Source organism: Lodderomyces elongisporus, chromosome 4, assembly GCF_030384665.1.
Source record: "Lodderomyces elongisporus chromosome 4, complete sequence".
NCBI lineage: Eukaryota > Fungi > Ascomycota > Pichiomycetes > Serinales > Debaryomycetaceae > Lodderomyces > Lodderomyces elongisporus.
The window spans coordinates 61,181-83,445 of record NC_083676.1 but is presented as its reverse complement, the minus strand read 5'-3'; the positions used below and the strand labels follow the sequence as shown (position 1 = coordinate 83,445).

The 22,265-nt window shown below is 37.4% G+C and overlaps 5 protein-coding genes across 5 annotated transcripts; 3 read left to right on the top strand and 2 right to left on the bottom strand. All coding sequences in view use genetic code 12, as the record gives it.

Moving 5' to 3' along the window:
• Positions 1 to 267: 267 nt before the first annotated feature.
• PVL30_003184 (uncharacterized protein) lies at positions 268 to 666 on the bottom strand (the record flags this gene model as incomplete). The annotated part of the gene is made up of 1 exon (XM_061119451.1): positions 268 to 666. The coding sequence occupies one exon, from the start codon at positions 664 to 666 to the stop codon at positions 268 to 270; it is 399 nt and encodes a 132-aa protein (XP_060975434.1).
• Positions 667 to 2,569: 1,903 nt separating this feature from the next.
• Positions 2,570 to 3,322, top strand: ALG14 (UDP-N-acetylglucosamine transferase subunit; the record flags this gene model as incomplete). The annotated part of the gene is made up of 1 exon (XM_001525728.2): positions 2,570 to 3,322. The coding sequence occupies one exon, from the start codon at positions 2,570 to 2,572 to the stop codon at positions 3,320 to 3,322; it is 753 nt and encodes a 250-aa protein (XP_001525778.2).
• Positions 3,323 to 3,583: 261 nt separating this feature from the next.
• Positions 3,584 to 4,090, bottom strand: PVL30_003182 (uncharacterized protein; the record flags this gene model as incomplete). Its single annotated transcript, XM_001525727.2, has 1 exon — positions 3,584 to 4,090. One exon carries the CDS (start codon positions 4,088 to 4,090, stop codon positions 3,584 to 3,586), a length of 507 nt encoding a protein of 168 aa, XP_001525777.2.
• Positions 4,091 to 11,667: 7,577 nt separating this feature from the next.
• On the top strand, positions 11,668 to 13,182 carry PVL30_003181 (uncharacterized protein; the record flags this gene model as incomplete). Its single annotated transcript, XM_001525725.1, has 1 exon — positions 11,668 to 13,182. One exon carries the CDS (start codon positions 11,668 to 11,670, stop codon positions 13,180 to 13,182), a length of 1,515 nt encoding a protein of 504 aa, XP_001525775.2.
• A 1,397-nt stretch (positions 13,183 to 14,579) lies between these two features.
• On the top strand, positions 14,580 to 22,112 carry GCN1 (translational activator of GCN4; the record flags this gene model as incomplete). The annotated part of the gene is made up of 1 exon (XM_001525724.2): positions 14,580 to 22,112. The coding sequence occupies one exon, from the start codon at positions 14,580 to 14,582 to the stop codon at positions 22,110 to 22,112; it is 7,533 nt and encodes a 2,510-aa protein (XP_001525774.2).
• Between the last annotated feature and the right edge of the window lie 153 nt (positions 22,113 to 22,265).

Here is a 22,265-nt window from a genome sequence, read left to right as displayed (position 1 = left end):
AATCAATATAGATACAAAATCTATAAATTTTGATTACTGATAAAAGGTAAAAACAAATATACATATATATATTTGAAGCAAATTTAACAAAAGAAAACACCAAAAAAAAAAAGTGAAATACTAATGCAAATGAGATAAGCATGGAGGACCAACAACATCACCCAGTCCAGAAAGCATGAGGAACTGAAACAAAAAAAGAAAATGAAAGAAGAAAAAGAAAAAGAACAAGAAGAAGCATCTTAAGAAAAAACAAAACTTTCTTCTAATTTATGCAGCCAATTTTTGGCCTATGTCTTCAACACCAACATCAACACCCAGTATATAGTAATAACCTCTTGATAACGCCACCATTATACTGGTAGGCAAGTAGCTGTATACACCGTAAAAGATAAATGTCATAAATAATAGCACCATTGCGTGTAAAAGCATACGCTCGACACCTGTTAACATGATAAATGGAAAGTGCACATAGTACATGTTATATAGCCACGACCTGGTAGTGCTGGTATGTTGTTGATACAGTTGTTTTTCAATAGTCATTGCTGCTTTAGATGATGATGACGATAAGGAGGAGGAAGTCAGCGTCAGTGTTGGCACTTGCACATTCTGTGTAGCGCGTCTGATATAATCGTATCCGTAGTCGTATTGTGCTGAGCTTGTGGACATGATTGGCTGAGCTCAAATGGCAACAATAGCGATGGTAATAATGATGATGGTGATAAAAATGAGTCAGGGAATAATGCAGCGAGCAACGGATGAAGTAGTTCTTTTTTTCTTATGGTTGGTTTGATAAAAAAAGAATGAAAGTAAAATGTTTCGGTAATAAATTTGGACTCCGATTGAAAAAAAGAAAAAACAACTTATTCTGTTTTTCGTGCATCTCACACACTGTTTGAGTGAGTGCGTGTGTAATATTTCTGTTTTAACAATCCTCTACTGTTTCGTATAAACAAAATAGAGAAAAAAATAGAGGAAAAAATTAAAATATCGTTTGAGGCGAGTGTGTAATTAAGAGGTTGGGATTGGGAAGGAAAGGGAAGGGAAGGGAAGGAGGAGGGGAGAAGTAATCATGGAGCAGCGTGGCGCAGCTCAAACAATTCGCGTAGTAGGAGTCGGTCCATTTGGTACCGAGGAGTTCAAATTAGGGGGAAGCAAGTGAGGGAATCCATGTGGAAGAACGAGGAGAATAAAACAAGACGCGAAAAGAGAAAAAACATAGAAAAAAAAACAGAGAAAAAAAGAGCTTTTAAAGAAGAAGTACACTTGGTAGCACATATATATATAGACAGACCAGATCTCATCACTAATAGAAAAATTTGTTCTGTAAATTAATTGAATACTATTTATATGCTTCCTTTCCTTTTCCTTTTTTTTTTCCCACTTTTCTTCTTCTTTTTGTTCAATTTTTCCTTTTACTACTTCTTTAGTATTCTTCTTCATCAGTGCATCGATCAAATATGCTCAACATTCTCAATTGATTGCCTAATCAAGCTTGAGAAGTGTGTGGATTTGATCACATCGCATATCAAGTGTATGTTATACAAGAGGTCAATTATCCCTAACTATTCCATTCAAAAAAAATTGAGCATTTTAAATTGATGAATCGATTATTTATAACAACAACGAATTTCTTCACCTGAAAAAAAACCGTGTTGATAAATTAATAATTTCAGAGCTTTTTAACACTGAATTTTAAAATGCCATTTGAAGAATAGGAATATATGGGTATTTTTTTTTTTTTTATTGTTAATATTATTGTTTTTTTTTTTGGTGGGTAGAGGTTTACTAACATTATTAAAAGAAGAAATTTACAAGCTCATCTTAGTATATTCTGGCTGATCTCACGAAAAATTTTGACCAATAATTTAAGAATTTTATTAAATTTTTTGTTTGGGTCAACAAGATTGGGATTGGAGAGCGGAGGGGGGGGGGAGGGCGAGGGCGAGGAGGTGTACAGCAGTCTTCTGAACTTTACTCTTTTGAAGAAATCCACAGGTATTTGGTTCTTTTTCCCTAGATACCACTTTTTTCATACAAATCTATTCTTTTTCTCTACTTTGTCCTTTAAGTATTTGACAACTGTTTTTTTGGTTAAATCTTCTTTCGCTTCTTGGTGTTATACCCGTAAACAATTATTCTGTTTCTTTTTTATGCATCTCAAAACATAGTGGAGGAGTAAACCTCGCGAGACTTAATTTCAATGTAGGCTGAAACAATTTTAATTGCAATATAATCAACAAACTCTGACGCAATCTGTGCATTTGGAATTTAAATCTAGCCCCAATTGTCAATAAACTACTTTGTTTATTATTTGGGATTGATTATTGTTCAAAAGCTCCAGAGCTCAAAGGTTCAAGAACCAAATTTGACAATTTTCAATTCAAACCCCGCCCACGTTAGACAATAACAAGAGAACACAGACACACACACACACACACACATATATATATATATAACCGTATATACTGCAGTACCAACTTATTATACTACACTAGCGAATAACTATGCACATTTGATGTGTTTATTTACACTTGTTTGCTCCATTTACATAATCTGCTGGGTCCTTCTCATGATTATCTCGAGTCTCGAAACATTCTTTTGTTGTGCCGTGGTTTTAACCTCAATACCTATCACTATAGCGCTAATCAGATTAATACGCATTCTACCATGTTTACGTCTACTGAAATCAATTAATACAAATAAACCACTACATCTCAACTCTGGTAAAACATTAGCCAAAGTTTCACGATCAGATTCGAGCATTGCCGTATTCCTAGGTTCTGGTGGTCACACGGGAGAAATGATGAAGATGCTTTCAAAACTCGATTTGCTGAGCCTACAAAGAACTTGGATATATTCATCTGGCGATACACGATCCTTGGACCAAGTTAAACTGGCAGAAATACAAATGAAACTGATAGAAACTACCAAGAGTAGTAGTTGTGATACACAACACTCTCGATCCAAAGTGACATATCTAAGTGTTCCACGAGCTAGAAAAGTGGGACAGTCATACTTCACATCGGTGTTTACTACAGTATATTCGTTCATCGTGGCATCGGTTGTGTTATTTTTCAACAAGCCTGATATTTTGCTCGTCAATGGACCCGGTACGTGCATTCCCATAGCCTACATTTTGTTTTTCTATAAATTCATGGGCTTATGCGCCACCAAAATCATATATGTAGAGAGCTTGGCCAGAGTCAACCGATTGAGCCTTAGTGGGAAATTGATTTTACCCATCGCTGATAGGTTTATTGTACAGTGGCCACAATTAAGTCAAGTATACGCTAGAGCCGAATATTACGGTATTTTAATATAATAGACATGTCCAGACAAAACAGGTCAGGTTGAACAAATTATTTTCAGTAAAATCAAATCAAGTTGGGTCAAAACAGGTGTATTGTGATTAAATCAAATCATCTTGATCTGTTTTTGTTGAATATACATATACATGTATTTACACACATTTACACACATTTACACACATTTACACACGTTTACACACACACACATATATATATATACATTCATATGTTTACACGACCCTGAACTTTCTTGCTAGTAAAACATTGACTCTTTGTTACACGTTATCATCGTGGTAAATGAACCTCGTCCTTTTAGGATCGTCGGGAGCGTGACTTACGTAATTATCGTTATCCGGTGGCCTCTCATCCAACACATTTGTATCCAACATACTCTGTATACTCAATAATATGCTCTCAATCGAACATGCCGGTGTCCAGTCATCACCCAACAAGTTCAAACAAATATGGCCGTTGGAATAAATATGTGGATGCACAGGTATTACCAGTGTGGGCACATCGTCTGACCTAGTCTCATCCAAATCAGCTGAAATGTCTGCATATTTAATGAATTTCACCAGCGGCGAGTCCACGGGGTACTCATCAGTGATTTTTATAGATAAATAATAGTTCGAGGGGTATAATGTATGATTGGAGAGGCAGAGTTGGAAAATGTAGCTAGTCAAATTGTCGTCACTTGATACAAGTGTTATTCCTGGTAGTTGAGATCGAGATAACGATTGATACTCTTTTAAAAGACGCTTTTGATATGGGTGTCGTGACATAATCTAAGAAGTAATTGTTTGTTGAAAGATACTTTATGTTAATTCTTCTTTCTTTCTTTCTTCTTCTATGTTGTATTCGTTTATTTCAAGTTTTTGATCTACTATTCTCGGGTTTTAAATGATCAAAATCGAAGGCTGGTTTGAGATATTCCAATAATATATGTGTAATGGTCAGTTTATCAATTTAAAGTCTTGAATGCAGAATAATCAAATGGTGTAGCAGCCGAAACGTTCAACTATAAATGCGATAAGATAAAAAATCAAGATTCCTAGAAATAACTGATCAAAATCACTATAGACGGAAGGAAACCCCTTACACTATATACATACACGGTGTCTGTGCGGCTTTTTTCCCCTTTCCCCCCCATGCAAGCAGATATTCATAGATTTTTCATATACACGATTCAAGAAGAAATTTTACAATCAATCGAAAACATGGCAAAACATAAAAAACACCCAAAAAGAATTAAGAAAACTAAAAAAGAATAGTCTTTAAACAATATTCTATCTTTTTCATTTTCTGTTACAACAATAATAAACATAATAACGATAAATAACGATAAATGGTTTCTGAGATTTTGATTAGCTACTATCATCCCTATTAACACTTCCTCCTCTTCTTCCTCTCAGTTTATTTCAAGCTGAGCTAAACTGTATCTTAATCTTCTTCCGTCCGTTTAACACCTTGGAAGCATTTTTTCCTGCCCTGACATAATTAGAAGCAAACCCAGCCTTCATCACTTGGTACTCAACAAGACAGTTATCGCTCAATAAGTAGAAAAAAATCCTTTCGATATCTCCCTTATCCAAGCTTTTACCTTTACCATGATATGGGTTATTTTGATGTCCCATTCTCGTGATTTTACTATGTTTCATTCCTCTAAATACATCTTGACAATGCAACACAGTAACTTTTTCACTTTGGATCGATTTGACTAGTTTGATAATATCTTGCGCATACTCGGTGCAATCTTTCTCAACCACTGTAACATGGTTATAGTTCTTGCAATTATCGCATTGTTTCTTACAATCCACAGGATTAAATGATTCGTTGAAATAATGCAACACTTGCTGTCTTCGACAATCGGTGGTATTCTCACAATACTGCACAACCTGTCGTAATTTTGCCAAGTGGTTCTCCTTACCTTCTTCAGTGAGATTCTCATCTCGATGTATCAAATTTTGTAATGAACGTGCATCGCGGTAACAATAGTACAAGATACACTCCGAAGCCTTACCGTCACGACCAGCACGACCGGTTTCTTGGTAATACCCTTCTAAGCTTCGTGGAATGAAAAGATGAATCACAAATCGTACATCAGGCTTGTCTATACCCATACCAAATGCAATTGTAGCACATATTATCCGCGTTTTGCCCGTTTGCCAAAGATGCTGAGCTTGGAATCGATCCTCGGTAGACATTCCTGCATGATAAAACCCAGTCGAAAGACCAAGTTCGTTTAGTTTGCTTGATGTGTCTTCACAGGCCTGCTTACTATTACAAAACAAGATCCCCGTTGATCGAGGAAACCTGGTCATGATGTATGTCTTTATATCTTCAAGGTAATCCTTCTTTTTCCATTTAATCTCATATAGCAAATTTGTTCGGTTAAAGCTTTGTTTCAAGAAAACAGGCGAATTGAGCTTCAAATTGTGTATAATGTCCATTCTCACTTTTTCATTCGCAGTGGCGGTCAACGCCATCACGGGCACAGAAGGAAAGTTTTCTTTGAAAAAACTCATACCTTTGTAATCAGGACGGAAGTCATGGCCCCATGAACTTAAGCAATGTGCTTCATCAATAACAACTCTGGCAAGCTGGTTGCGTTCATAAAGCTTACTGATTATTCTTTGGATCATAGATGACTTGTTGGCCTTTTCCGGTGACAAGTAAACAATATTGAGAAACCCTTCGCGGAATAAGTTTAGTGTATGCTTATTGTCTTCAGAACTTGCTCGAGAACTAATCATACCTGCCTTGATATCCCTTGCAATAAGGTGCTGCACTTGGTCATGCATTAATGAAATCAATGGCGATATCACTATAGTTGTACCTTGGCTCTTGGCTCCTTTGATTAATGCTGGAAGTTGGTAGCATAATGACTTACCACCACCCGTAGGCATCAATACAAAAGTATCCTTATTGAGTAAAGTAGCAACAACAGCCTCTAATTGATTTGGTCTGAATGCTTGAAGCTTGAATGTATTGTTTAGTGTAGTGTATATCTCATCAATAAATTCCTCGGAGCCAGGGGGCGTAGGAGGACGAGGGATCGTGACTTGCATATTATTTTCATCCATATCCTTGTACCCGCCGTTGTCGTTGTTGTTGTTTTTGTCGTTGTTGTTCTTATCATTTTTGTCATTTTCCTTTGCCTTGGGTCGATTGATGATTTCCATAAGTTCATCGTCTTCATCGCTAAAGTCATCTTCGGAGTCGAGATTCAATAATGGTGGTTGTACTCCTTGTGTGTGTATAGACGTATTTGGTCCTTGAGTTCTTTGTTGTAGTTGTTGTTGTTGTTGCTGCTGCTGCAAAAGAATAGATTGTGATATTGCATTAAGATTGGCTGCCGTTGAAACAGGTACAGACGGCATAGGAAGATCGCCCAATGCTGTGTCATCCTCGTCTTCTTCGTCGTCTTCTTCTTCTTCATCAGAAAGTTCGATAATGTCTACTTCTCTCTCCTGGTTCAATTGCGTGGAATACTCAACTTCCTCAACATAGTCATTATCAAGATCGCGACTTTCGGTGCGAAAGTCAAAATTTTCATCATCATAATCTGTTTGATCAATAGGATCATTGAAGTTTTTGTTTGGTAGATCAATATCCGAAGCAATTGGTGATAAGTTTGGTTGCTTATACTTACCATTGCCATTATCATCATTACTATTGTTGTTAGCTTTGTTCGAGTTATCGTGAAAGTCATAGGTAATGCCATATTTCTCGGCCACATCTGGTGACAATCGGATATTATCCAATTCATTCCTGTCAACTTTTGCAACATATTGCAGCTCGGTGCCAAATTCCGAAAACGTATCCTCCTCTTCTTCTTCATCATCTATGAAACTTCCCATATCATCAAAATCATCCCGTTCTTGAGTTGGTGTTCGCAACCCATCCATCGTTCGCTCGCCAAAATCATCTTCTACTTCTGCAACCAGTATGTCTGCTTCATTAGCATTATTAATCTTGTTGAAGTTATTTCCATCATTCACCTCGCTTATCTCATTCACCTCATTTGTATCATTGGCAGAAATATTAGATACAATTTGTCTTGCCTCGGCAACACGTGTTGGTCTTGCAGGTGCTCTAAAAAGAGTTGCGTCTGCAGTACTTTCTTCAATATCATCGGTGACTTCGTAATTTGGTATAGAAGAGGGCGTAAATGCAAATGTAGATAACAATGGTGCTTGAGTAATTTGTTCTTGTTCCTGTCCATGTTCCTGTCCATGTTCCTGTCCATGTTCTTGTTCATAATCTTGTTGATAGCTAATTTGTGTTTCAAATATGTTTCCGCTCCCCAGTCGATGATTTTGTTCATGTTCAGTATTGGCTAATTCAGGTGGCGATGGTAGTTCTCTTGCTGATGAATCTGATATGCTCGATTTCAACATAGTGATTTGTTCGTCTAATGTCTCAATCTGTGGTTGTAACACCACGTATTCTTGTTTCTTTTGATCCAATGATATTGAAGTCGATTCACTAATGAGAAACTTCTCCTCTAGTAATTTGATTTTGGCTTCTTGAAGTTTAACCAATTCAAAACATTTACGTAGTTTGTCACTGGCATCAATGTGCGGTGGTTCTGTGTTTGACAAATGCGGTCTTTTGTTGCGCAGAGACGATTGTGTTGATACATCGGTCGCCGGTCGTTTCAGATTCCTTTGTGGGCTATTTTCAAATGTCAAGTCGATTATGTTTGAATTTGATTTAGTATTGATTTGACTTTTGTTGTTGACAGTATTTGCATTTTGAAAATATTGCGATGTAATCGGTAGTTGCAGTTGTGTTTTCTTTGTCCTTTTCAAAGCAGACGATGATGATGATGACGATGACGATGAAGAGGGTAAAGACGGCAGTGATTTTTCTATTGGGGCTGAAGTGTGAATTGATGGATTTATAGTCGTGTTGTTTCTTGTCTCTTGTACCCTATTTTGAGCATGTCCGTTTCCATTCCTATTAGTTAGAGATGTTGATGATGGCGGGATGTTTTCCTTATTCTGAGAACTTGTGCTGAAGGTGGTGACAACAAGGTCTCCCACAACAGACACGCCACTTTCTTTTATACTCGTACCTTGTGTATTGAGCGCGTTATTATTATTATTATTATTGATGATGATGTTGTTGTTGTTATTAGGTTGATTGTACTGTTGGTGTCGTGTAGGGGGAGGAGGTAGTGGTGGTTGTTGTTGTTGTTGTTGTTGTTGTTGTTGTTGTTGTTGTTGTTGTTGTTGTTGTTGTTGTTGTTGCGATGTGGTTGGTGGGATAACGTGTCTAGGATATTGTTTTAAGACAGACGTGATTAGCGATTGTGGTGGTAAATATGGTTTCGCTGTTTCAACCCATCCTAGGTGTTGCGATAAATTGTTGCCCTTGATCATGAAGAGGCAATGTTGTTCATGGGGTATGTTGTGAAAATAAGTGGTGGTGGTAGTGGGTGTGTGGAAAGCGGTAGGAAAAGTGTGCAATACTATGTAAGCTTTGTGCTAATACGTGATGCCTTTGTTGGTGTTGCAAATGTTTTTATTATCTTTTGATCTGGCTAAAGCCCAACTTGTTTTCTTTTTTTTTTTCGTCTCTGTTTGTCTCTGTTTGTTTTGTTTCTCTGATCAAGACAAAAGCGCGCGCACACGCATTCTTTTAAAGCTGTCCTTGTATTTTATGTATAGGGAGCAAGAGATAAAGCAAGTGATCCTTGTTTGATGACAAGTTCTCTTGAGAACTTTTGTCAATATTGACGGTTTATTTAGTTTTTACTATTACTAAATAACAATTGTCATTGTGTAGATAGTCAATGTGTCAAAGACCCCCCAAAAAAAAGAAGAGAACAAATTTGTCTGATAACCAGCCAAACTGTTTATTCTGCAAAGCTAAATAATGTAAAAAAATGATTTCGCTTGAATATATATTTTGTCTAGCTATTGAATTCCTGATCTCCGAATACCGAATAAACCAGTTCATTCTATCATCGAAGTTGACTTCAGAAGAAGAAAGTGAAAAAAAAACAAATGAAAAGAAATCTCCCTTTAAAGCCGAGGTCTAGTTTGTAAGTTAAAACATACATTAAATTAGAAAGACTAGAAGAGAAGGATAAGGAATGGATACGCCGCATAGAATGTATCGTGCAGAAAAGTGCAGTCGAAAGAAGAAGAAGAAGAGGAAGCAAAGGAAAGTGTAACGAGAGAGAGAGAGAGAGAGAGAGAGAGAGTCAATGCAACGTCATATTATGATTATTTTAGTCATGACTCGTTATGACTAGCCAATAATTAGTCAATTACTTATAGGAGTTGGCTAGAATGCAAAGATCATACATCGTATCGGTAAATTATCGAGGAGTTAAGCGGAAAAAGCAAGATTTGTAGAAATGGCCAAAAAACCTATTGAATTAGACTCATGATCTGTTTAGCTACTTTTGTATTTTGTATTTTTCTTTTTTTTTCTTTTGCTTAGTATTTTAACTTTCACTTAACTCCTCTATATTCTTATACTGGTATTAAAATTTTTTATTATTCCTTTTCCAAATCGTCTTGGTGTTGGTGCAGAAGGTTTGATGCACTTGCGAGTGAAATCAACTGATCATTGGCTTGAGTCTATTGTTTTGACTCAGGTGATTCTAAAAAGAACAAAGATTATAGAGATAATGGAAGAATATCAATAATTATAGTAAATTAAAAAAGAAAAAAAAAATATAAGAGGAAAAAGAAAAAGAAAAAGTCGAGAAGGTGAAATTTTGGGTAACATTTCCAAAGTGACGGAAAAAACAGGAATAGAAGATGTCAGATTTTTATTTATTTTTTATTTTATTTTTTATTTTTTATTTTTTTTTAGATAATTACTGTTATTTGTTCAATTTGATGTGATTATAGTAAACGGCAAACGGAGAAACCAGTAGGGGGATGCATTGGACGTAGTGGACGTAGTGGACGTATTGTGCGTATGAGCTTTTATGCCACATTAATATATTCTTGGTATGTTTATGTTGGATTATAGTCCGAGTCGCTTTTCATAAAGGTTGTATACTTCCGTTAACTTTCGGTAGATTGGTTAATTGGTGATTAATTGAAATGTTTTGACTTACACTGTACTAAATGCTGTAAGAGCAAAGAGTAAAACGAACAAATAAAGGAGAAGGTGAAGAAGAAGAAGAAGGTGAAGGGGTGAAGGTGAAGGAGTGAGAGGGGTAGTGGTTTAGGTTTAGCGAAGGATAAATATTGGAGTAGCTCAAAGTAGTAAAGCAAAAAAAAAGTCATAGGCTAGAAAAATAAAAAAATAAAATTGACAATATTCAACAATGTCCACGGGTAAAGAGTGAAATAGCGCGGACTAATTAGAAGGAAGGAAGGAAAGGAGCTAAAGAGAGAGTGTGAGGAAAAAGATTGTTGGCTTGGGAGAAAAGGAAGTATGGAATAGAGGAGGAGAATAGGGAAAAGGAGGAGAAGGAGAAGATTGAGGAGAAGGAGGAGAAAAGTAAGTTTGTAAATTTGTAATGGGAATGATAAAAAAAGCAAACGACTAAAAAACCACAATAAAAAAATGTGAGGGGTAAAATAGACATTATTATTACATAATCATCACGTAAGTAACTTTGACATGTTGAGTGTTTGTCGTATACACAAAGAAATAAAGCCAATGGTAGCGACACAAGTTAGTTAGGTACTAGAACAACCAAAAGAGAGAAATAAAATAAAAATAAAAAAATAAAAAAAAAAAATATAAAAAAATTAAAGATAAAAATTGTGAGATGGGTGGGTGCGTGTGGGAGGGGAAGAGATACTCCGAAAATGGAGAAGCTAGAAACAAAATTATATAGAGCTTTTCTGAGTGTTGAGCGAAAGAAGAGAGGAGAAACAGAAGAAAGAAAGAAAGAAAATAAAAGAAATACCAAAACTTTTTTATTTATTATTTTATTTATTTATTTATTTATTTTTTGTTTCATTATTATTCTGTATTCCACAGTACTACTAATTTGCAGGCGACTCAAACATATCAAAAAATTACACATAAAAAACAAGAAGTTTATATATATAAATATATATATATATACACAACTATATTCTATATTTATATAAATAAAGTGAAGGACACAATCAGCGCAAACACTCCATTCCCCCCCTTTTTTTTTAAAAAAAACAACACCACATAGACCATTCACGCCATTACTTTTCTTTTCTTTTCTTTTCTTTTCTGGAGCAGAAGTTGTTGAAGCATATATATATATACAGCTAGAGACTAGACTTAGAATACCAATACCGTAGAATTTCAACAGTTCAAAAGTTTACCGTTGTGAAATTTAGAGGATCACATAAAATTAAAAACAAACCAGGAGAAACACATACAACGCAAAGGTTACACGATGCTTACAAGCTCAGACATATCACGGAAGAACAAGCTTACAACGCAACAACAGCAAGTGCAACGACCAGTTGACTTTTTCAGGAAAAACTCAGTCGAGTCCAAGAACACATCTTCTTCCATATCATCGCTCTCGTCATCCAATTCAATAGTTGATTTGAAAGGCGACTTGCTTCCTGATTTGTGGCAGACCTCTTCGAATGAATCATACTTTTCAGATACTTATGAGACATTGAAGTTGAATGCTTTGAATTTTTCACAGCCACAACAATCACAACAACCACAACAAGAAAAGGAACAGCCGCTCTACAATCCATTGGATTTACATTCTCAATCACAGTCCCCATGTCAAATTACAATCAATCAACCTACAATCGATTCACATTTATACTTGGACACTATTATTCCTTCTTCTACTTCTCCTCCTTCTCATCCTCGCTTAGATTTTCAGTCAAATAATAATTTGCAATCAGAGTTGCTACCATGTGTCCAACCACCAAAACTACCACAACCACCACCACAAACATTAACATCAGCACAAGAACAACAACACCAACAAAACCAACAGTACCAGTACCAGTACCAGTATCAACAATTTCAACATGACTTAAACAATAGAGATACTAGTAATGGAAACATTAACGCCAACTATACATTCCAAAGAGCTACCTCACCATCATTATGGAATAGTCCCACCTCTGCATTATTACTAGCTCAAGATGAAATCTCATGGAACCCTCTTCACCACCACCACCACCACCACCACCAACAACAGCAGCAGCAGCAAAGGTTCACATACGAGGGATTGCTGGCATCACCACCACTACTTTTAAGTCCACAATATGACGTCGGTATTGGAAGTGGCATTGGAAGTGGCATTGGAAGTGGCATTGCAACTGGTCTTGGAAGTGCAACTTACAATTCACACCAAACTTCAAATCGCAGTATCCGAAACTCGGGTTTGAAATCACCAAATTTTATAGATGAGCAGCTTTATAACCAACAAATGTATTTGCTTGATGAAGACGTCCAATCACTCGGCAGCAGCTTAGAAGGTTTACACTTTGCCAAACAATTACAGCAACAGTCACAACAGTCACAACATCCATTATCTCCACAAATTAGTCAATTTGATGTGCAAGAGTTTAATGGCACTTTTAATCACAACTACATTCACAAGTCAGAAATTCAACAAAACCAACAACAGCAACAACCACCACAACCACCACCACAACAATTACCACAATCACCACCAGCACCAACACCAGCACCAGTGCAACAGACTCCATACCAAACAGCAAAGGTCAATACCCAATTATACAAAACTGAGCTTTGTGCACCATTTATGAAGACCGGGGTCTGTACATATGGCACCAAATGTCAATTTGCTCATGGAGAACAAGAGTTGAAGCACGTGGAGAGACCACCAAAATGGAGATCAAAACCATGCACTAATTGGGCCAAGTATGGAAGTTGTAGATACGGTAACAGATGTTGCTTCAAACATGGCGACTAAAATTAACTAATACACCTGCAAATGGGGACAAAAGAGAGAAAAAAAAAGGAAAGAAAATAAAGAGAATCGTGTTGTTTTCAAGACTGTTTATAAGACAATTGCTTTTGCTAGAGAGTTAAACTCACATTTTCCTTTTTATTTTTTTATTTTAATGATGCTTACGAAAATAATAACTATTTATATCGATATCAATGGATTCTTTTTGATTTTTTTTACCTTTAATATGATCCATCAACTAATGGTGACATACCTAATGTCTCTGTATATGTACAACGCTAAGAAACCTATTCAACTCTTACAACCCCTAAAATCTCTCACATCATCCTTTTTTTCTTTCATTTTCGTTTTCTACTTCCATAGTTGCATAACTATTGAAAAGGATTACATCACAAGTGGTAAGCCTTAAGCCCAAAGATAATTCTATACATTCTTTACAATAAGATGAATAGAGTCAATTGGGTTGTTTATTTTCTACAGCATAGCAAACGTACACGTAATTGATAGTTGAGAGTATTAATGTGTTTCCACTGTTGGATAGATCATGCAATAAAGAACCTTGACACTTTTATTGGTTTTATCATCATCATCATCCTCATCATCAGGAGACATACTGTTTAGTGATACAGTTTCAAGCTGTTGTTGTTACTGCAGTCAAGTCTTTTGTTAAATATAACCCCCAATTGAATACAGTACCTCCACTATACTCATTCAATAACGATAATAGGATATAGAGAAGTAATTAAGGTGTTGATCAACCATAGTAATACAGCCTCAGAACAGAACTATAATTAAAATACCACTCAAAATTTGTGTGGTGATGAAAAGGTTCGTGGTATTGTCCACAGCGCCCAACCTCTACTCAGAAGAATCAAAGCCAAGGTCGAGGAAAAATCGGGAAAAGGGAAAATAAAAAGCCTACATCCAAAAGAATATAGTTTTCCCCCGCCCAACTTCATCACTGCAACGGCATCTAACCTATCCTCATCGACTGTTATAGTTGATGAAGAAGAAAAAAAAGAAAAAGAAGAAAAAGAAAAGAGGAAAAGAAGAAAAGAGGAAAAGAAAAAGAGAGATTGGAAAGTTGTAAATTTTTTTTTTCTTCCCTCTCTTTGGTGGTGCCAAATTTTGTAAATTTTTTTTTTTCTTTCGAGCGTGTGACAAGACACACTACTAGTAATAGTACTAGTGGTATTAGCAGCAGCATGAGCAACAAGCTTAAACCTGAGCTTGAGAATGAGCAAAAGCTACCAGGATGCTAAATGTGCATTTTTTTTTTTCCCAATTATTTTTCAACTAGATTAGCAACCACAAAATAAACCCTTCCAAGGTTTATAAATACATATATATATATATATATATTTGGCAGGTAGAATCAAAATAACCGATTAGGACCGTGGATGTCGGAACATAATACATGGGAGCAATTAAAGCCCGTTCTTGCAAAGAATGTACAAAGCTCCTCAGTGAGCACTAGGCTCAACACATTATCTACTATTAAAGAAAACATCGAAGCTCTTGAAGAGGCTGAATTGAAAATCATTAGTGTTCTCCTCTTGTCAACTTATAACTACTATCAGGATGCAGACTCCAGAAACGAAGTGATTGAGACGTTGAAAGCTATTGGACTGCGAGACCTGCGATTCTTGCAAATCTATGTCGAGTTCATCAATAAAGAAATATCAGGACCTTTGCTCGCTCAAAGAGACTATTTGACCTTGTTGGACTGGATCAATGCATTTGTCATTGAGCTCGCTAAAGAACATAGACTACTGGATAGCTGTGTTTCTGCTCAGGCAAAGATTTTAAGTAAAAGTGTCGAGCATCTAGCTGGAACAAGGACAAAAAGTACTTTAAACAAGTCACAGCAAAGAATCTTGAAATCAGTAATGACCTCGACAAAAACAGCAATCGCTAGAACTTTGGCAAAAGATGCAACATACCTCGACTTGATTGTAAACAACGCACAAGGCTCATCATTCGCATTGCTCGGTCCCTTGAACAAGGCTGCAGAGGAACTCATCCCCACCGAGCCATCCATTATTGAAAAATTCCAAGAACAAAAAACAACAATTTTAAACTCTTATGTCAACCACATTGTATTGGGTAAATCATTACCTTCAGATCTTGTAATAAACAGTTTTGCGCCATGTGTTGCGTCATTGGTGGACCCAGAGACTTATAAGGAGTTGTTACAACCAGCGATTGAGAAATCCGTGTTGAGATCGTCCGAGAATGCATTTGAATTGATCTTGCCATCTTTTTTCGAAAACTTGCCTCACAAAGTTTCCGTTTCAAGCAAATTGTTGCAATCGGTTATTAGTGGGATCAAGTCTCTGAAAGAACACGTGAGACTAGGTGCTTATAACATTTTGAGACTTTTGTCTTTAAAATCAGATTCCGATCTCAGTGGTGAAATCATTAAGGCAATCAAAGCTACATCCAATGCAGAGTCTAAATCGTTACTCATTAAATCGCTCCTCTTTTCATCTGAGGCGGATAAGATTGTCGAAGCACTTTTGCCACTTGCAGCAAAGGAACAAAACGAACACTCCTTAACCAGCTTGGTTAATGTGCTTGCACATCATGCTATTAAATTGGAGTTTCCTGAGCAAGTGGTGCAAGCTTTCATCACAGGATTCAAATCAAAGTTTCGCCGTGTTTGGTTTGTTGAATATGCTAATGAAGTTTACTCAAACGGAAATAAACAAGATCATGTTGTCCCATCACAATTTATTCCAATATTTAATGAGACTCTCGAATCGATTGAACAAGCACCTGCTGCAAATATCAAAGCAGTTGCTTGTGCCTTTGTTGTATTGGCTTTAACTGATAAAAAGGAATCATCCCTCCTTAATGATAGCAAGCATTTCGAAAAATTTGACGAAACTGACTTGGTGTGGTTTACCAGAGCATTGACAGATCAGGCAAATGCATGGCTTTTTGTTTTGACAGGCAAAAAAGTGCCTTATTCTGTCAGAAAAATTGCTCTTGACAGATTTAAGCAAGTTGCAGAAACTGATTTGAGTTTAGGAGACAAAATTGTTATCCATGTTCATAACCTCTCTCCAGAATCGTACAATCTCAAACTTTTGAGTCCAGTGTTTTCTATATTGACTCAGTTACAGGATGTTGAACAGGTTAAGGAGAATGCAGTGAGCTTATTGGTGGCTGCAAGCGACCCACGAATTGCTGTGAATGGCGGATGGATTGGTCTTGTTCAACGTAGCGGTCATTCACAAAAAGTTGATATTGCCACTTTGGTGAAGGATAACTTTAAGCATATGTTTGACTTGTGTAATGTTGACCGTAGTCCTGCATCAATCAAGGCGTTGGCTGCACTAGCATTTATCCAACCACAATTGATTCATCCAATTGTTAAACTTTTGGAGGATGACTTGTCTTTGGAATCTGCAATCGATGACACCACAAGACAAATTTACCATGGTACCGAGGGCGAAATGGTCATCGATGTGCTTGAAAAGAAACCCAAGGCTTTGGATAAAAACTCAAAAGATTATGAGATAAAAGCATGGGAGGAGAAAATGAGCAAAGAATTGAAACAAGCTAAGAAATTGACACCGGAAGAAAAAAAGCTTGTTGCAGAGCAAGTAGCCAAGGAGTCCAATATTAGAGCTCAAGTGAAACAAATAATTTCTAAAGTTGATTATGCTACCGATTTGATTAGGGAGTTAACAGAACAAGCCAAATTTGTTAATAATGGTGTTGAATTTTGGTACCCTGTTGCCGTTAAGAAATTATTGGACCTTGCTGTCATTGAAGGTGATTTGTTTGAAAGTACTATTGATACTTTTTTGCAATTGTCCGAATTGACCAGCTCGAGATTCGAATCTATGAGGAGATTTATCGGTGTTGCAGTGTTGCGTTTGCATGATATTAAGTTGGATGAGGAATTGCTGCAGGAACCACTCGTTACCCTCTTGGGAAGAATCTTGTACCGTATCAAGATTTTGAGTGATCAAAATCCACTAGATGCAACTTCATTGTCATATGTATTACCACTTTTGACAAAGGTTCTTCATCGAGGACAAGCAGCTGCATTCAGAAACTCGAAAAAGATTGCAGTTACTTCCGAGTTTGTTGAAAACGATCCAGAAGAAGAACAGTTGTTGTTGTGTATTGAGATTATTTCTGCACATGCTGAATTGTTTGCCGATCCAGAAATTCCAAGAACTAGCATATTGGAGATTTTGATCTCACTTATGGCCATTCCCTCGAAAGCCAAGTTGGTTAAGGAATGTTTTCTTTCATTGTGTCCATACATTGCCATCAGCACCAGCGAAAAAGATTTGCAATTGTTGCTCAAGAATGTTGTTTCACCTCATGTGTTTGTGAGATCAACGATTTTGGAAGGACTCGATTCAGAGTTTGAATTGGAAGCATATTCAAAAGAAGTATTTGTTGCTACGTTTGACACTGATCACAATAGTCAAGAACTTGCACAAACTATTTGGGAAGATAATGGGTTGATTGTACCAGATACTACAAATTTGTTGGACTTGTTTGGGTTAACAGATGCTGGATTGCGTTTGTCTGTTGCACATGCCTACACGGAAGCAGCAAAAACCACACTGTTACAAGTTGAGGAATTGTTTGAATTTTACATTGAAAAGAAGAACCCACCGGCACCAAAATTGGATGAGTTTGGTTTGGTTATCAAATCGACCATCGACCAAAGGGATAGATGGGAAGAGAGATCAACAATTGCACATTCCCTCAAATTTCTTGTTCCGCTTTTGAGCAAACAAGATGTTGAAAAAGTGATTAAATTCTTGGTTAATGAAGCTCTTGGCGACAAAGATGAACACGTCCGTCAGCAATACCAGGATGCTGGTATCGAAGCTATCAAAGCACACGGTGCTGATAATATTGAAACATTGATCAACATTTTTGAAGAGAATTTGAGCTCCAAGAATATTAAGGAACCAGTTGTTATCTTGTATGGTTCCTTAGCTAGTCATTTGGAGATGAATGATCCAAGATTGAAAGTCATTTTCGAGAGATTGATCAAATCTTTGGATACCCCAGCAGTGCAATTTGCAGTTGCTGAATGTATTGCTCCTTTGGTGCCAGCTTTTCAAAAGGAATTACCAAAGTACTTTGACGATATGTTTGAGAAATTGTTTACAGCCAAAACGCGTTCAAAACGTCGTGGTGCCGCATTTGGTATTGCGGGTTTGGTTAAAGGGTGTGGTGTCAAGGCTCTTGCTGATTACGACGTGATTCGAAACTTGACTGATGCATCTGACGACAAGAAGGATCCCGTAAAGAGGGAAAGTGTTTCTTTGGCGTTTGAGAGTTTGTCCAAGACTATGAGTAAATACTTTGAACCATTTGTGTTTGAAATTTTGCCCATTATATTAAAGAGTCTTGGTGATGCGCAAGCGGAAGTTAGACAGGCCACCGATGAAGCTGCGAAAGAGATTATGAAAAACACAACTTCTTTTGGTGTCAAAAAGCTTATACCTTTGGCTATATCTAACCTTGATGAGATTGCATGGAGGTCCAAAAAGGGTTCTGTTGAGTTGTTGGGTGCCATGGCTTACTTGGACCCAGAGCAATTGTCCGCTTCATTATCGGTGATTATTCCTGAAATTGTAGGTGTGTTGAATGACACACACAAGGAAGTGAGGAAGGCTGCTGAACAGTCATTGAAGAGATTTGGTGAAGTTATTAGAAACCCAGAGATTCAACAAATTGTGCCATACTTGATCAATGCCATAGGTGATCCAACAAAGCATTTGGAGGAAGCTTTGGATAAATTGACAAAGACACAATTTGTGCACTACATTGACAGTTCTTCATTAGCCCTTATCATACATGTCATACACAGAGCAATGAAGGATAGGTCTGCCTCTACAAAGAAAAAAGCATGTCAAATTGTGGGTAATATGGCAATTTTGGTTGACTCCAAGGATTTGCAACCATATTTGAATGAGTTGGTTGAAGAGCTTGAAATGGCCATGGTTGACCCTGTGCCGGCAACCAGATCTACTGCGGCTAGAGCTTTGGGTTCATTAGTGGAAAAACTAGGCGAAGATCAATTCCCTGGGTTGATTCCAAAATTGATCGATACTTTGCACGACGAACAAAAGGCCGGAGATCGTCTTGGTTCAGCGCAGGCATTGTCAGAGGTTATTTGTGGTCTTGGTGTCAACAAATTGGAGGAACTTTTACCTTCAATTATTACATCAGCCTCTTCCCCTCGTGCTGCAGTAAGAGCTGGGTTCATGCCACTTTTGCTCTTTTTACCTGTTTGTTTTGGTTCTCAGTTTTCACCATACTTGAGTAAAATCATTCCACCAATTCTTAATGGTCTTGCTGATCTGGATGAGGAGATTAGAGAGACTGCATTGAAATCGGGTAGATTGATTGTCAAGAATTATGCTAAGAAGGCAGTTGATTTGTTGTTGCCCGAATTAGAAGCTGGATTGTCCAACGAATCTTATCGTATTCGTCTTTCTTCATTGGAGCTTACTGGAGATTTGTTATTCCAAATCACTGGTCTCTCTGGTAAGAATGAACTTATTGAAGACCAAGCTGTCAACAAGACTCTTGCCGAGTCACTTGGACAAGATCGTCGTGATCGTATTTTGGCAGCATTGTTTGTTTGTCGTTCAGATGTTGCTGGTATCGTTCGTAATGCTAGTGCTGATATCTGGAAGGCTTTGGTCTCAAACACTCCTCGTACTGTTAAGGAGATCTTGCCTTCATTAACTACTCTTATTGTGAGTAAGTTGGCATCTGACGATGAGACACAAAGAATTATTGCAGCACAAACATTGGGTGATATGGTTCGTCGTGTTGGTGCAAATGCCTTACCTCAGTTGTTGCCAACGTTACAAAATGCCAAGGACCAAGAAGGTGCTTGTATTGCCTTGACAGAGTTGATCAAGTCAACTTCATTGGAAGGATTGACTACATATCAAGACACGTTTATCACCATTATTCATGATGGTCTTGTTACAAACGATAAACCAACCAGAAATGCTGCTGCTCAAGCGTTTGAGGAATTGCATGCCAAGATGGGCAATTTCGTTGTTCACGAGATTATCCCACAATTGTTGGCAGAGTTGAACACTACAACGGTGGTTGCTCTTGAAGAGTTGATGGCTAACAAAGCAGACTTGATCTTCCCAATTACTCTTCCGGTATTATTGAAAGAACCAGTCAACTATGGTGCATTGGCTTCATTATCCTCGGTGGCTGGTACTGCATTGTACAAGAAGCTTTCTGTCATTATCAACACCATGGTGGAAGGTATCGTAGCCGGCGAGGACTTGCATGATGAATTTAACCAAGTTCTTCTCTCGGTTGAAGATGATGGTGCTCATTTGTTGATGCAACAATTGTTGGCATTGATGAAGAATGAAGATCCAAAGAGGAGAGAAGTTATATTTGCTCAACTCGATCAATTCTTTGCTGAAGCTACAATGGATTATTCGATGTACCTCGAAGACTTTGTTTTCCAAATGATTTTGTCTCTTGCTGACCCATCACCACAAGTTGTTAAGGGAAGTATGGAGTCTCTTACATCATTGGTGAAGAGGCAACCAAAGGAGATTTTGGAGAAGTTGGTCAAGCCTGCAAGCCAAGCATTGAACCTTACTGGGTACGAGGTTGCAGGATTTGCCTTGCCAAAAGGTCCAAACAGTATTTTGCCAATATTCTTGCATGGCTTGATGTATGGTACGCCCGAGCAAAGGGAGTTGTCAGCGTTGGCTATCGCTGATGTCATTGAAAAGACTCCAGCTGATAACTTGAAGACTTTGGCTACGGTGATTAGTGGACCAATGATTAGGGTTATTGGAGAGAAAGTTGCTACGAGTATCAAATCGGCTATTCTTGTGGCATTGAACAATTTGTTGAACAAGATTCCACAATTTTTGAGAGCATTCATTCCACAATTACAAAGAACCTTTGTGCGTTGTTTAAGTGACGTGACAAATGAGACATTGAGAAAGAGAGCTGTTGTTGCATTAAGTACTTTGGTGCAGCACCAACCTCGTGTTGATTCATTGATTACCGAGTTGGTGTCTAATGCCAAAGCCACTGAAGATTCTGGTGTCAAGTCCTCAATGTTGCAGGGTATGCTTGCTGTTGTGGAGACCAAGGGTGAGATGTTAAGTGAAGCCTCGAAATCTAGTCTTTTGTCGATTGTTGAAGAAGAGAGCATTGACTCGATTTCATCAGCAAAATTATTGGGTTCGTTGGCCAATGTGTTGACCAAGGAAGAGACCAATACATTATTGGAAAAGAAAGTGTTGAACAATGAATCGAAATTCTCGGTGTTGGCAATCAACTCTTTCTTGAAATATGCGCCTGATTTAATCAAGGATAATGCTAATGTTGTAGAGTATGTGATTGCATGTTCCGATTCACCAGAGCCATATATCAGTGATAATGCCACCATTGCCATTGGTAAGATTTTGCTCAGTTCTGATGAATTGAATGTCGATTTGTTTAAACAGTTGGCCAAGTTGGTTCTTGCGCCTGCTTCATCATCTCCCGATACTAAGAGACTTGCATTGATTGTTATTCGTTCTGTTGCAAACAAGCACAAAGATGCGATTTCAGCCGAGCTTTTGGATCTTGTTGTTCCTAGTGTTTTCGCTTCTGTAAGGGATCCAATTATTCCCATCAAGCTTGCTGCTGAGAAGGCGTATTTGGAAATTTTCCAAATAGTTGATCAGAACTTGACAGTGTTTGATGCATGGTTTGATGGCAAGACAGAGATTGTTACTGTTACTGGTACGCTGATTGTTCCTAGATCGATTTCCGATTACACAAAGAGAGTTGCTGTGAGATTGGCAAATGTCGAGAGGGAAAGAATTGAACAAGGTGGAGATGCAGAGACCTTGTTCAGTGATCGTATTGAAGACGAGAAAGAAATTTGGTCGGTTGGTATATAAAGAGTGGTAGAGGTACTAGTTTTATTTGTCATTACCCTGCGTATTCCATGGTTCATTTTAAATAGTTCATTTTCATTGCTCATTTTCATTGTTCATTTTGAACATTGTGTATATTGAATTTCTTTTTTTAAAAAATTATACATTATTAGATAC